Here is a 15828-nt window from a genome sequence, read left to right as displayed (position 1 = left end):
AGGTCCCAAGACTGATCCCTGGGGTACACCACTCGTTACAGGTCTAACGCTTGAGGTGGGTTCCCTTATTTTGACTAGGTGGGTTCTATCAGTAAGCCAGTTTGCTACCCATCTGGTAACATACAAATTGATGCCTAATTGAGAGAGTTTATCTACTATACCAGAGTGGCGAATAGTATCAAAGGCTTTGGCCAGGTCAAGGTAGGTGGTGTGCCCAGTCTTCAAGCAACCAAAACCAGCCAGCACCACATGAGAGTAAAAAAACTTTAATAAAGTCAAACCAGTCAACAGGCCGGTTTCGGCTCAATGGCCTTTATCATTGTACATTGATGATATGTAGGATGCAGCCTAGGATGTTATCGGGACCCATGGAGGCTGTATTTTTTCCTTTGAGACAGTAGTGATGACCAGAGATAAGGGGAAGAGGGCAGGTGCTGGGGTTGTCCTGATTTACTGATGGAGGTGCAGAGGAGTTTTTACTGAACCTGTCTGCCAGCAGGTTGGCTATATCCAAGGCTTTTGTGTATGTGCTATCCTTGACTACCAGTTCTGAGCAGATCTAGGTGCTTCCTTTGAGATGGTGGACATATGTGAAGAAGGCCTTATGACTGTCTTTAGTAGATGTGGCCAGTCTGAACTCAAAGTTTGCTTTGGAGGATTTCACTAGTGTTCTTATTTGCTTGTTCAGGGGCTAAGGACACACTCCTAGCAATTAGGCACCTGCTCCTCCTTGGTCCTGGACAGCAATCTTTTTCCTTTTATTATAGAGTTCATTTATTGCTGATGTCCGCCAGACAAGATTTACTCTTCCTTGAGGAGGATTTTATGTCCGGTATTCTTGATTTCATGCAGCTATACAAGTGCTTGTATAGTACTTTGGTATAGGTTTGGACATACCTGCCAGTTCCTAGAAAGGGGGAGGGGGTTGTGAAAATGTTTATACCTTCTCTCAGGAGGATGTAATCAGCTTTGGAGAAGTGTTTTTGTTTGACTCTAGCTGGGGGGGGGGGGTTCGTCAGGGGAGATGGTGACTTCAAAAATGACTGGTTTGTGGTTGGATCGTACCAGGGAGGATGACACTGTAGGAATACTGCAGTGGTTACTTATGTTGGTTAATGCAAAATCCAAGATATTATCACCTCTTGTGGGGGTGTCAACCAGCTGGTCCAAGGCACCAGCATTGACCAAATCAAGGACTCTCTGGGCATGTGTGTTTTGGCATGAATAGTTCTTCTAATCTATGGTTAGATACTTAAAGTCGCCCAGGATCAGGGTAAAGGGTTGAATCTTGATAGGTTCGAAGAGGTCCAGATAGGTGGAGTGGGCATCTTGAGTCAAAGTTGGGGGCCTATAGCTATGATTTGAATAAGGGTCTTGTCAGCAGTTAACTGCACCTGTAGTGTCTCCTGTGCATCAGTAGAAGTTTGTCCCAATACCTTCACATCTGCTGCTGCTTTAATTTCATCCCAAATGGGCCTTTAAAACTTTCAATGACCATTGCATTCAGTGCTGCTTCATCCGTATCTGTTACCTTGGGAGAAGGTGTCATCCTGTCTGAAATAATCCCTCACTCTATCCTTTAACACCTGGACAAACAAAAGTTTTTACAAGGTAACGTATACACTGCAAACCAGCATACAAGAAACAGAAGGAAAAAACATACAGAGAGGAATACATCTTGCATGCTTCAGCCTAGCATAAGCACATTCGACAATCATTCACTTTTAGCCTGTATCACACCTCTGGCTTCCCACAGGGTAACAACGTAAATTCTTTCCACCTCTTCAGAAATTCTCTTCAGTAAGGCTTTATAGTTGAACAACCAGAAGCAAGGACAGGCAGCATTCTTCAGGCCTGTGGATTACTTCAAGGAATACAAACATTGAGCAGTAAGTTTCATATAAGGGAGGGAAAGGAGCCCTGAAGCGGAAAAGTATAATGACAATGGGACACATATATAAAGAATCTAAGTAGCAATTGAGATGAATGACAAATCAAATAATGAAAGTCCTAGCTACTTACCATTCCATTGGAATTTACGCCATTCATATTAATTTTTGTTACAAATCTAACATTCGGGTGCACTTCTGGATATCTGGCTCCACACTCTATTTTCAAGCTATATATTCTGTTTTCATACGTCGTCTAAAAAACAATAAAACCTTTAAATTTACTAGCATCTTAAAGTCCAAAATGAATACAGTATTTATTAAGACTACCACAACTACATCAGCTAGAAAGTAGATTTCCAACAACATGCTGTACTTAATACCTCACCTGATATTTACTTACATTTTCTGTACCCTTTTTAGTCAAAGGCCCGTGGAAGAATTGCGAATTATTACATTTTAAACAACTAGTTAGTTGTATGAATTTCAAACCCCAGATCAACTTAAAGCAAGCACAAGGTACAAACATGAAAGAGAGAGTTCAACATGTTAACATACTTATTTTGGCAGGATAGCCCCCAACTTGGGATAGCTGTTTTTCTCATCACTTTTTATAGAAACTTTTCTGAAAAATGTTGCAGAAAAATGTTACTTGAAAAGCAAAAGCACCATAAAACACAAACAACCTAAATTCTACAACACTACATCTCAATTCCAGTTCACATTTCAGTTGTATTTGTGTGGATCATCCTTTACCTCATTCCGTCCAGTACAGCTTTTTTTGTGCGTACCTTTAACTCCAAGTGGATGTGGCTTGAACCTTCAAAAATGAGTTATCGGCTTACAGTTCTAACAAATACTCTAACAGAGATCAAATATAAATACAACTGTGTTTGCTATGATGCATGCTTCAAGATAAAATATTCTAATACCTTGTAAGTACCATGGGTTTTGGATTAATGCAAATATGAGGAAGTAATAGTTGATGCCTAGAGGCGCACCTGGAGGCACATTCGGCTGTAATGAGGCAGAAATAAAGATCCTTGCATGTAAAATGGTCCGTCTTGGTGTTACAAAGTTCTGTTTAACAACACTTTTGCTGTTTTCTCTCTCATGGTATGTAATGTCTGAAGATTGACATTTTCCCTATATACAGATATTATGCACTAAGCCCCACCCCCATTTTGAACATTAAAACAGACACTGGACTTGAAAAATTACATTTTCTAAAAGTCTTGCGATATAACCTTCAAACATTTACCAAACTCTCCACTTTTATGAAACTGGTGATTCTTGCTCCAAATAATTTACTGGAATTGATTTAATACTACCAATACCCATGAAACTGAGTAAAAACCTATCCTTTAAATATATACTTAAAGTTTTGACAGGCTCATGCTTTAAGGAATCAAACTGCTACTCTGCTGGATATGCAGTACTAATACTTTCATATTAATGGTGTCTGGCTTTCTGGCTTAACTGCATTTAAGATGAAACTGCCACTGTAAACTGTTGAGATAGTAAAACACTACAAAGGGTAAACTATATATCCAAAAAGGTTTTTGTGCAATACCACATTCCAAAGCACTACTACTCAATATTTATTAACAGGGTAATGGACTGATCCATACAAACCAAATGCAGTCACTGTGAAAGTACAGAACTGAGTACATTAATGCTACACACTGAACAGACAAGTGGAAAACTATGATAATAAAAATAACTAAAAAACAGTAAAGGTAATGAGTGGTATACAGATAATCCTTCTGGGTGGCTGGTTTTGGAAAACATGCCCATGAGCACTGTGTCCAAGAACTGGTCTAGCCTTAATATCTAGCATACAGAGAGAGTATTAAAGTTTTAAGTGGAACTATTCAAAACTGTTATAGTGACCCTCCACTGGGAAGGCCTTCCTGGATTAGTCTTCTGGATGCTCAGCTTAGCCACTGTGCTGCTACAAAGAAATACAAGAATTATGATGGACTCCACATTCACAAGATGCAATGCTGATCTCCTGACATTATGCAAACAGTTTGGAAATGTAAAAAAGGTTGCTGTAAAAAGTATATACAATAAATCACCTCATAAAAAGATTCCATGTCAGCCTTTGTATGACGGCTATCCTTGCATGTAAAGGGGATGTCAGGATAAAGCCACACTCCAGTAAGAAACTTGAGCCGCCAAAGTTTTAGCCTGAAATGACAGCAATTCTTCGGCTCTGTATTTGCTCCAAACTGTTGAAAATTCTCCAAAACACAGCCACGTACCTGCTCTGGTCTAACAGAACAGCTTTCCAAGGAAATCCTGGCACTACTCAGGAGAGCTGTCAGCAGTTTGTCCTTGAACCTGCCCAGTACATGAATGCAAAGATTAGCCTAAAATTTTTGGAAAGCTATCACCATACCCATCAAGAGGTCACCTAACCTGCCACCTTTTCCTCTTCACTTTTCAGAAGGAAAGCTTTCTGTGGAAAGGTTCCTGAGGCCCAATCCCTTACCTGAATACATGACACACAAATTGCCAATCAGTATGTAAACTGTCATCAACACATCTGGGTACAGTAAACAACAAAACCAAACACGTTGTTGTACTTTTATACAGAAATCTGGGTACAGAATGGGAGCAACTAAAGTCTAAAAAAGGGGATACATCCATAGTCAGGTCTCAAATATTCCCTGTAATCAGTCCAGGGGAGCTAGAGTATTTCACTGTAACATCAGCTGATTATGCATTCCTCAAAGACCACACACAGGAAGGAAATCGGTCCCATCTGTAGCCAATTCCAATGGTGGGAACTACAGCTCAGGATGATGTCCAAACACAAACAGCAACCTCAAATTCAACCACCAGGAAAATCCAACTCTTGTGGTACATTGCTAAACTGGAGGATGTCCAGCATGTTTCCAGAACAGAACTACTAGGGGAATCCAGCTCCTAGAACTCTCACTGCATACAAGTGTGTGGACAGGGCAGGACTGACAAAAAAGCATTAACTGCTCCCAAAAGCCATCCTGGTCCACAGTGCCTCCTTTTCTAAGTGAAGAAAGGGGAAGAAAGGGGAATGAATACAGAAGTCTGAAGTAGGATTTTACAACTTGAAAAAACAGTGTGGACCAAGCCGCAATGCCACCAGCTATGCATTAGCATAAGACTACTAAAGAAAGAAACATCTGTAAAGAATTTGCGTTGGCATCTGTTGGTCTCAAATACTGGGCATTCTAGAAAAGCTTTCCCCATGAAAGTTGTATACCACAGATAAAGAGGAGGGCTCTCAGGAAACGAGAAGGATGGTAGACAATTACGGGTCACAACACATTACCTCAATGAACACACACAATACATAATTACAAAGGAGGAAGAACAGCATGACCTAAACAAAATTTTCCGTCTGCATGCTACCACTTTACATATAGCAACAACTAGATACAGAAAGCCAGCTGATACAAAATACTAAGTGGAAGTGTGATCCTTAACACTTAGAGGATCTGTCCCCAAACATCCACCACTTCAACAGTCCAGTGGACAACTGAAAAAAATCAGAAAGACCAACCTCATCTAGTGAGATACACTCCACTGTTATGTGCAACTCACAGCAATCTGCTAAAGGCAACAAGGAATGCTTCTGTATTGCACTCACAGACTGCAAGAGAAAATGTTAAATTAAGGAAATAGCCAATGCATTTATATAGCAAATGGAGGGTTCACATATGCCGAACAACAAGTCACTGGTTTAAAAATACTGAGAAGAAAGGGAAAATTATGACTACTCCACCAAGCCACTCAAGCACACAACTGAAAGATGGGCATAAGAACAAGGCAAATCTCCTGAAATACCTCAAGTTTTAAAAAGTGCAAATCAAAGTCAAGAAAAGGCTGATGAACACTTGCTCAAATGGAATATTTCATCCAGTCTGCAAACTCTCCTCTTATGTCTAAACCTAGGACACTAGAGACAGGTTAGAACAGTATTAGATCTAGATGCTCCCAAAATAAGGTATGCAGATCAGGTTAGACCTTCCAGAAAGGCAAAGCCCAGGAAGACTTAAGTCATATCTCTAACCAATGGTTTTATAGCTAGACACTCCAGAGCATGTCAGTGCTCAGAAAGAACTAGTCCAGCAAAAGAATGTTTCCACATATTACAAGGTTTGGAGCCCTTGTCATACCTGAAACAGAAGTGGTGAGACAATATGTATTCACTTCAGAAAGGTGGTAAGGGAAAAACAACAGTCAATTCTACTGAACAGGAATATTGCTAATACAGGGTAACACATACCAAAACACAATTCTGATTGGTCACAAAGGGTAGGTTTTACTAACCTATTGTAGAGCGCCAGTTGGCATAATGGTTACAGTCTTTGCCCCACATGTACAAGGTCCAATCCTGACATTTGGCCAATGTCAGTGTGGCGTCTACATCCTTTTCCCGTGTAAAATACGGTGCCCTATTGGGTGAACAGTTGTATACACCAACCACTTTGGGCATCTACTGTGGTGCACAGTATCCTCAAGATAGTTGTTGCATCCTGATCTGAATTGAAACTGCTCCACTCCATCTTACTTTTTACTGCTTTGCTTTGTGTATTCATTTATCAATCACCCTCTCCAGAACTTTCATGCAATGTGACAGAAGTGGCTAGCAGGGGTTAGCTAGCCACTCAGTGGTGCAAAAGATGTCTCCAAGGAGCTTGGTCGTGTTGACAAATGTCACCAGATAGTTCTTGTATATCACTGGCAGATACCCATGCCTAACAACCTCTCAAACACCAGGGACCCATGCTAATGGAGGGAGGGGTATGTGCTCATACTGGCCAGTGTGTGCCTGCCATAAAAGACCAGCAGCCCTAGGTCAAAAAGCTAGTGGCCAGCCGATGTCCAGTTGACAAGCCTGGGTTACCTGGGACAGCTCTGTTGAGCGAAAGCTGAATGTAAAAACCAATCAAGCTGCCAACTGTGAACTAAGAATCACTACACTCTATCTAGGTTCACTGACAGAATGGAGATTATAAGTGGATGACATGATGGTGAGGAGGCTGGATATCTTATGTATCCAGATGAGAAGGGCAATTCAGCAAAGCCAATTGGTTTGGGGTCCATAGTCTACTACTAAGAAAGACGTGTTATAATGGTGTGGGAAATGTGGTGAGGGAGAGGTTTCAGAAGGTAGTGAGGGATGTCATCAGAATTACTGACAGACTCATGGCAGTCAGACTCCAACCTAATAATAGGGCAGTATTCATAACCTCAGCCTATTTCCCTCAGAATGTTTGTGATGGCGAGGAAGAGAGTGCATTCAGAGAGCAGTTGCAGTTTACAAAAAGTTTGAAAATAACTGGAACAAACTCTCCAAAACGAAAAAAACTCTGGCTAGAATAACTCCAAAAAAGGTTTAATGTGAAGCGCTTTTCGTCTTCCACCTTTGGAAGACTTCATCAGACAAACGAAAAAAACTTCATACACAGTTTTAAAATGAAAAAGGCGTCAAAGCAAAGCACAGTAATAGAATTCACCCACCATTCAATTAACTAATTAAATACTAAGTTAAATAATTAAAAGTGTTCTGCATCAAAAAACTTTTTCTTGTGTTAAAAAAAAAATTACTGTTCTTTGCTTTGGCGCCATTTTCATTTTATAACTGTTTTTGAAGCTTTTTTCTTCTGTCTGATGAAGTCTTCCAAAGGTGGATGACGAAAAGCACTTCACATTAAACTTTTTTTGGAGTTATTCTAGCCAGATCGGTGTGTTTTTGCAGTTTACAAAAAGGACAAAATAAATTGGTTTTGATAATGGGTGACACAAATGCACATATCGGGACAGACATAACAGGATATGAAGATTGCCTGGGGCACATGGGTGGGACAACAGGAATAAAGGAGAGGGCATTCTAGACTTATGCTTGGCAAATGGCTTGATAATAGCCAACACATGGTACAGAAAGAGTATCACAACAAATACAAGAGTGGCCAACATGCAACTCGGGTATATTTCTTCCTAGCATGGAAACTGCACCAAGTTAGAATCAGAGACTACAAAGTCATCCCACAGCATAAACCACTGGTTTTCACAATCAGTTGCATGCAGTGGTCAGAGAAGGCTCTAGGGTCAGCAGAGACCACACTGAAGACCTGGAAGTTGACTAGAGAGAAAGTACAACAGTTCAAGGAATTACTCAGATCTCTACCACCTCAAGAGGAAGAGCAGGAAATAGACCGAGCTGAAGAATGTCAGCACCTCAAAACAGCATGTGTGAGGACAACAGAACAGATATGTGGCTGAGCCAGGTATGGCAGTGTGGTGCAGAAGGATAGATGGTGGTACAATACAGAAGTCCAGGAAGTCATCAAAAGGAAAGAAAGAAGCACAGACAAAAAGTGAGAGACAGAAAAATGGACCCTGCCAGGAAGGAATACTGGCTAGTTAAGAAAGGAGTTGCAATAGCAAAGAAAAAGTTGTTGTGTTACCATGACGTTCGATCTTCCTCTATTCTTGACTTGTGGGCTACTACTCCGATCCTCGGAACCGATCTGGCCGTTATACAGCTCGCATGAGCCAAAAATCTCTCAAGCTGCAAGTCTACCCACAATGCCCCTTCTCCATTATCTCAGATCGAGTTTGCAATCATAAAGAAGACAAGCCTTGGTCCAAGGCATCACTAACAATAAGAACCCGGGATAGGATGTCGCTCCACCAGAAGTCTAAAGGAGGGGGCAGGTGGAAGGGATGCAAAAATAAAGGAAAATCAATACAGAGAGAACATTATAAGACATAACTTCTTTATCTGATGTTGTTAATCTTCATCTATTCTTGACTTGTGGGACACAGTTCCCAGGTACCTTAGATCTTAGGTAGCCCTATGGAAGAATATTCCTGAGAACCATAGAACCAAAGAAGGCTCTCCCCCTGAAGACCATATCAAATCTGTAATGAATAATAAAGGTATGTGGACTAGCCCACATTGCAGCTGCGCAAATTTCTGACATGGAAGCTTTAGAATGAAAAACGACTGATGTCACCATAGATCTGGTGGAAGGTACCTTGACTGGCATAGGCAGCTTCATTTTATGTTTCAAGTAAACGAAAGAGATGCAGTTATTTAACCACTTGAAAAGAGTCACCTTGGATAGTGGTTTGCCCAAAGTTGCACTCACAAAGGATACAAATAACTGATCTGACCGTCTAAATTGTTTAGTTCTATCAAGATAGAAACATAATTGCCTATGTACATCCAGAAGGTACAGGCAGTATTCGCCTTTTTCTGAAAAATATGGGAAGAATATAGGCAAGTCTATGGACTGGTTGATATTGGTCTCTGATATCACTTTAGAAAGGAAAGTAGGGTTTGTTCTGAGTGGTACTCTGTCCCTATGGAAAACTAAATAAGGAGCTTTAGAACTAAAGCCTGTAATTCGGAGACTCGCCTTGCCAAAGTGACAGCTATGACAAATAATGTCTTGCAAGAAAGGAATTTTAAATCACAAGTTGCTGCAGGTTCAAAGGGAGGTGAAGTTAAGTGATTGTAATGCAACAGTCAGGTCCCCATGGTGGTAGTGGGGCTTTAAAAGGGGGGTTTCTAGCGGACTGTGCCCTTAAGAAAAATCTTACAAAGTCTGTGAGAAATTAAGGAATGATCCCTGATACCATTATGGAAATTTGAGACCGCTGCCAAGGTAACCTGTATAGTAGAAGCAGAAGCTCCTACACTAAAGAGGTCAGCTAGAAACTCCAGAATTTTCTCTACTGGAGCTGAAAACAGATGTAGACCATTGTCAGAAGCCCAAATAGGAAATCTCTTTCATTTACTAAAGGTAGAGACTCCTGGTGGATGGTTTATGGGATGCCAACAAAATGTGTTGTACAGGGGAATGAATATCCTTTTGCCTGACGACTACCAGAATTGGAGAAACCAAGCAGTCAGCTTGAATCTGAAGATTGGGGTGAATTAATCCCTGAGGCTGGGATGAGAGATCTGCAATTGGGTCCAGAGTCCATGGGCAGTGTAGTAGATGAGGCCAGAGGAAGGGAAACCATATCTGTTGAGGCCAGTAAGAAGCAATGAAGATCACTTTGCTTCCCAACTGAGCTGCTTTCTTAAGAGAAATTGGGGGGGGGGGGGATCATAAAGGAAACCTGGGGCAAATCGTGGAGAAAAGCATCCCTGGGGGAAGTCGGCAAATTACCTACTGCACTTGTTCAGGGGTGAGGCAAACAGTTTGCAGAATGGCTGGCCCCAATGAAGAAAGATCTCCTTCTCAACTCTGGAGTTCTGAGACCACTTGTGAGGCACGAGGATGCATCTGCTTAATTTGTTGGCAATCACATTTTAACTCCCTGGGATGTGTGTTGCTATCAGAAAGAGGTTGGAAGTTATAGCCCATTGCCACACTCAAAGGGCTTCTCGACACAATGGGTAGGCCTAGGTTCCCCCCTGTTGATGTACCAGACTATGGACATGTTGTCCAACTGTATAGCAATCATTCCTTGAGGTAATGCAGAGTGAAACGCTTGCAATGCCAGAAAAACTGCTCTTAGCTCTAGAACACCGATATGCAAATTGGCTTCAAAGGGGGACCAAATGCCTTGGACTGTCCTCCCAAGATAATGCCCCCCCCACTACATCTAGGAAGCATCCGTGGTCACTACGGCCTTGGGCTGAGGGGGAACAAAGGGTGGCCTAGAAGAATCTCCCTGTGAGTGCATCCACTGGAAATGAAAACTGGATGATTCAAGAGATGGGTTAGAATAGTCCACTGATTCGCAAGTAACGACTGGAGAAGTCTCATACGAAATCTTGCCAATGGGGACCAGTGTGATTACTGCTGCCATGGAATCCAATCCTTGCAGAATTAGATAAGCAGAAATTTTGTTTCTGAGGGAAGAGGAGGGAGGACCTGCGACTGAATTTTCTGCAACCTGTACAGTGGAAGCGATGTGATGCAAGAAACAGTGTTGAGGCAAGCTCCGACAAACTCCATGTCCTGAAAAGGGGGGGCAGTTGTTATGCTCAACTGACTGGCTAGTTCCAGAACATAATTTGTAGTCTGAAAAAGTAGATGCCTTTTGGGAGCAGTAAGGAGACAGTTGTCTAAGTAAGGGAACACTCGGAATCCATGCAGCCTCAAATGTGCTGTGACTGTTGCCATATTTGGTGAACATCCTGAGGCCTGTAGTGAGGCCAAAGGGCAGCACTTTGAATTGGAAATGACTGGCTCCCATTCAGACAGTGGAGAAACTGAGCGTTTGTCCACCTTTATGTGGTAATACGCATCTTGAAAGTCGATAGAGCACATCCAATCGTCTTTCTTTAAGAAGGGGAGAACTGACTGAACCATGAACATCTGGAATTGTACTTGTTAAACAAATCTGTTTATAATCTTGAGAAAAACTGGATTTTAGTTGGTCTAGTGGGACTTCATGGATGACTCCAGCAGCTTTTGTATTTCTATGCTGCTTGAGCTCTGACTGCATTGAACGTTGGGGAGTCTTACTGGGGGTTCTCGGATAATAGGTCAAGGTAATTAAATAACCTCCGGAAATGATCCTTGGCACCTGGGCATCAGTGGTAATGTGTCGCCAGGTGTTTGGGTGCAAGGAAAATCTTCCCCTGACTGCTTCCAGAGGTAAGTAATCGGGCCCCTTTCAGAAGGGTTATCAGAGAATGAATCCCTGGAGCCTTGACTCTGCGGACTACTACTGCTTCAGGGACGGCATCTTCCACTACAGCTCTCCTCTCTGCCCCAAGGGGAGTCCGGGCCATGCGTGTGCTGGAATGGCTTCTGGGATTTTTTGAACCACATCTTACCACTCTTTTGATACCAGGAATAGGATAGTTAAGGAGTGGAAAAATGTACACCTAGAGCAGACAGTCTTTTCATCCTTTTCACACCTGGACAGAGTTTCCTTCACTTTGGAACCAAACAGGATCCATCAAAGGGAGCATTAATGAAGAAAAACTTGAATGGTTCCGCAAACTCGTACATGCGCATCCAAGCGTGTCTTCAAATAGCAACGCCTGAAGCTGCTGACCTGGTCGCACTTTCGGCTGCATGCACAATAAGCCTCATGAACAAGTTCAAGATAAACTCCAGGGTAGCTAGCTGGGAGGCCACTTTTTCCTGGATCCACCTCAGTGACTGGTCCCACCAGGGTATACGGCAACTCCTTGACCAAATCCCTTTGGAGCCTTGTGAAGTGTGCCAAAAAGTTCAGTTAAAAAAAAAGAAAAGATGCATAAACCTGCATCCCAAATCTGTTCATAGTCCTGGACTCCCAGTTTGGGGGGGATGGACAGCAGAACTTCCTCAACTAGTTTTTTTTTAGTGGTGGCCGCTACCACCATGGCATCTACTACTAAACCCTTAGCCCACTGCAGACGGTCTTCTGGAGCAGTAAGGATTTTGGCAGGTCTCAGAGGGACTAGTTCCAGAGTCAGGAGCCTTCCTAGCCTGCTGAGAAATCAATTCTTCTTTCGGCTTTTCCCGGTTAGGATTGGTAGTAGAGTTTTACGGTGTCGAGTTAGCCTTAAATGGTCAGCGGGCAGGGTCACCCAGGAGGTGGATGGGCATGCAACACAGGCCTGCAAGAACACAGATTCCTCTGAATATGGGTCTTTCGACTTCGAGTCACCCCTCTGTTTCAGATCCCCAGAATGTCTCCAAAGGATACGTCTTCGGGGGGGGGTGGTGGCAGAGACAGTGGGGAACCCTCCCAGTCATCAACATCTGTGCTCTCTGCAATGGATTCTTCAGAAGAATCAAGGCGTTTCCTCTTACACAACCTCTTTTGAGGGGGCTCCTCAGTGGAAATGTCTGAGGAGGACTTGGAAGAGGGAGTGCCTTTAGAAGGCAAGTCTTGCGAACATGGGGTGCGCTGCCCGGGAGTAGAGGTTGGTGGCTGAACTGAAAAACCGGAGGTCCCAAAGGAAAATTCCAATAATCCAGGCGCCACCTGAGACTATGCAGTGGCTAAGGCTCGCTCCATAGCCTGAAAGGCAGGACCCCCAGAGGAGGGATGGGAGCCCGAAAAGTACAGTTTTGTACCTACCATAAATGTAGATGTTCGAGTGCTCATACAGCTGCAGTCATCACAGTTGGGTTATCCTGCCATCAGGCGGGTCCTCGGTCGGATGAATTCCAAAGTCTAGGTCCGGCGTCTGTTGTCGTCGCTTCTTCCCTGACGTCAGTGCGGCAGGGGTATAAAAGAGGCAGCCGACGCCATTTTCTTCAGTTTTTCTTGCCTCAGATGTCAGGTACCCCCAGAAAGGAAGGCAAAACATGATATTATGCAAACATACAAAGTAGATAAATCAAAACAGTAGTTGCAAGCAAATACACCATAAAGGAATATCCCAAAAAGGTTGCATGTTAAAGGTGTTTGTCATAAGCCCTGTCCTAAGAGGGGATGGAGGGAGGGTAACCTGGCCTGCAGTTGTATGAGCACTCTAACATCTACATTTATGGTAGGTACAAAACTGCACTATGTTCATCGTGCATACAGCTGCAGTCATCACAGTTGGGTAGAATCCCAAAGCTAAGTAAGTGTGGCAGGTACTAAGCAGAATTAGGAGGGGCTAGAATGCCCTGCAGGACTGCTGTGGCAAAGCCCGCTCTAGATTTTGAGTATAGAGGAAGGTGGTAGTGCTTGGAGAAAGTGCGCACTGAACTCCAAGTAGCTGCTTCCAAAATGTCCTTGGTAGGGACCCCCCTGAGGAAAGCTGCAGAGGTAGCTGTAGCCCTGGTGGAGTGGGATCTGATGTATACAGGCACTGATTTTCCATGAAATGAATAACAAAATCGTATGCAGTGGGCTATCCATTTTGAAATAGTCTGTTTGGAAATAGCCTTTCCTTGAGCACCTGTAGCATAGGACACAAAGAGCTGCTCAGATTTCCTGAATGACTTTGTTCTGTCCAAGTAATAACGAAGTTGCCTGTGAATGTCCAAGGAATGTAGTAGCCTCTCTCCTTTGTTCTGTGGGTTTGGATAAAAGGTACGTAAATGAATAGTCTGATTCAAAGCTACACTGGATACTACCTTTGGCATGAAAGTAGGGTTGGTTCGTAAGGAAACCCTGTCCTGATGGAAAATGATGAATGGTTGCACAGCCATGAGGGCCTGTAGCTCCGAAACCCTGCGTGCTGAGGTAATAGCCAGAAGGAAGGCTGTTTTCCACGACAAGTATTGTAGCTCTGTTGAAGAAGCCGGCTCAAAAGGAGGCAGGGTCAGCTTTTCCAATACGAAGTTGAGGTCCCAAGCTGGGGCTGGTGGTTTCCGTGGGGGGTTTATATTTTTTGCCCCTCTGAGGAACTGCCTTAATAGAGGATGTGAGAATAGAGGAGGATCTGTATTGTATTGTGCTGAAATGGCTGAAGCGTGGATCTTGATGGAGGAGAAGGAAAGGCCACTATTTAACATCTCAGTTAGGTACTGTAAAATTTGAGGTATATTTATTACCCAAGGATTCTGGCCCTTTTCATGATTCCAGGAACAAAATTGTTTCCATTTGGCGGAGTAGGTTTTTCTAGTAGAGGGTCTCCTGGCCTCCAAGATGACATCCTGCACCTCCTTGGAGAGGAGAGTCTGTTGGGAAATTAAGGTATTCTCCATGCAGCTAGATTTAAGGTTTTGAGTTGGTTGTGAAGGGTTTTGTAGTTGTGCTGGGACAACAGAAGAGGAACTAGAGGTAGGATCCATGGTGGTGAGTGTGACAGGCTCTTTAGGAGAGGATACCAGTGCTGTCGTGGCCAGTCTGGAGCAATGAGAATCATTTGTGGCCTCTCTGCTCTGGTTTTTAATAGAACTTTGGTCAGTAGAGGTAGAGGTGGGAAGGCATAGACTGTCAAGGTTGTCCAATTGAAAGAGAGTGCGTCTACTTTCCAGGCCTGTGGATGATAGGTCCTTGAACAGAATTTCTCCAACTGGTAATTTCTATGGGTAGCAAATAGATCTATGTCTGGCTGTCCCGATGCCTGAGTAATCTTTGAGAAGACTTGAGGATGCAACTTCCATTCATGTGGGTCTGTCATATTTCTGCTTAAGTTGTCTGCCAGTGTGTTTGCCTTCCCTGGCAGGAATTGTGCCTTTAGTTGAATTTGTAATTCCAGTGCTGTGTTCCACAGGGTCATAGCTTGCCTGCACAGGGGGTATGAATGAGTCCCCCCCCTGTTTATGTACCACATGACTGTGGTGTTGTCTGTCCTTATTAATAGCTGGCCTGGATGCAGTAGGTCTTTGAAGGTCATAAGAGCATTTTGCACGGCTAGCATCTCCTTTTGGTTGATGTGTAGGTGCTTCTCTTTTTGGGACCATTTTCCCTGAATGCACTGATCTGCCATATGTGCTCCCCAGGCGTAGTCTGAGGCGTCTGTTGTGATGATTTGAGTTGCTTGAGGTAGACAGAAAGGGAGACCTGTGTTTCTTTGGCATGCTTGAGCCCACCACAAAAATTCCTTTTGAAGACATGGAATGAGTGGTATAATTGTTTCCAAGCTGTGGCTGTGTTGAGACCATAAGTTTTTTAGGTACCATTGTAGTTTCCTCATATGCAGCTTTGCACATGGTATTAGTAGGATGCAAGATGCCATGAACCCCAGAGCCTGCAGGACTTTCCTTGCAGTTAGTCTGGTTAAAGCTGCCATTTTGTTGAAGTATTGAGACAGTTGCCCTTGTTTGTCTGGCGTGAGGTAGGCCATCTGGGTTGTTGTATTTAAGCTGGCACCCAGGACATTTATCTGTTGAGAAGGTATTAGTTTTGATTTCTTTTTGTTCACTGTGTAACCCAGATAGTTTAATAGTTTTACTACAAATGCCAGATGCTGCAATAGAATGTCCTTGCTGTCCGCTTGGATCAGGCAGTCGTCCAGATATGGGTAGATTTGTATTCCTTGTTGTCTGCAGAAGGCAATTACTGATGCCAGGCATTTCGTAAACACTCTGGGCGCAGC

At 43.2% G+C, this 15828-nt stretch overlaps 1 protein-coding gene across 4 annotated transcripts in view; it reads right to left on the bottom strand.

Moving 5' to 3' along the window:
* Window positions 1-15828, bottom strand: part of LOC122791636 (ubiquitin-conjugating enzyme E2 variant 2) — a 540639-nt gene that overhangs the window by 181791 nt on the left and 343020 nt on the right. For all 4 annotated transcript variants that reach the window (XM_044059452.1, XM_044059451.1, XM_044059450.1 and 1 more), the window contains one exon: window positions 2023-2145. In XM_044059452.1, coding sequence (XP_043915387.1) covers window positions 2023-2145 — 123 coding nt within the window. The remainder of the gene's footprint in view (window positions 1-2022; window positions 2146-15828) is intronic.

The sequence above is a fragment of the Protopterus annectens genome, chromosome 17.part0 (assembly GCF_019279795.1).
Source record: "Protopterus annectens isolate FY-2018-M chromosome 17.part0, PAN1.0, whole genome shotgun sequence".
Lineage (NCBI taxonomy): Eukaryota > Metazoa > Chordata > Ceratodontiformes > Protopteridae > Protopterus > Protopterus annectens.
Note: the sequence above shows the minus strand (reverse complement) of the source record. Positions and strands in the feature narration are given on the sequence as shown.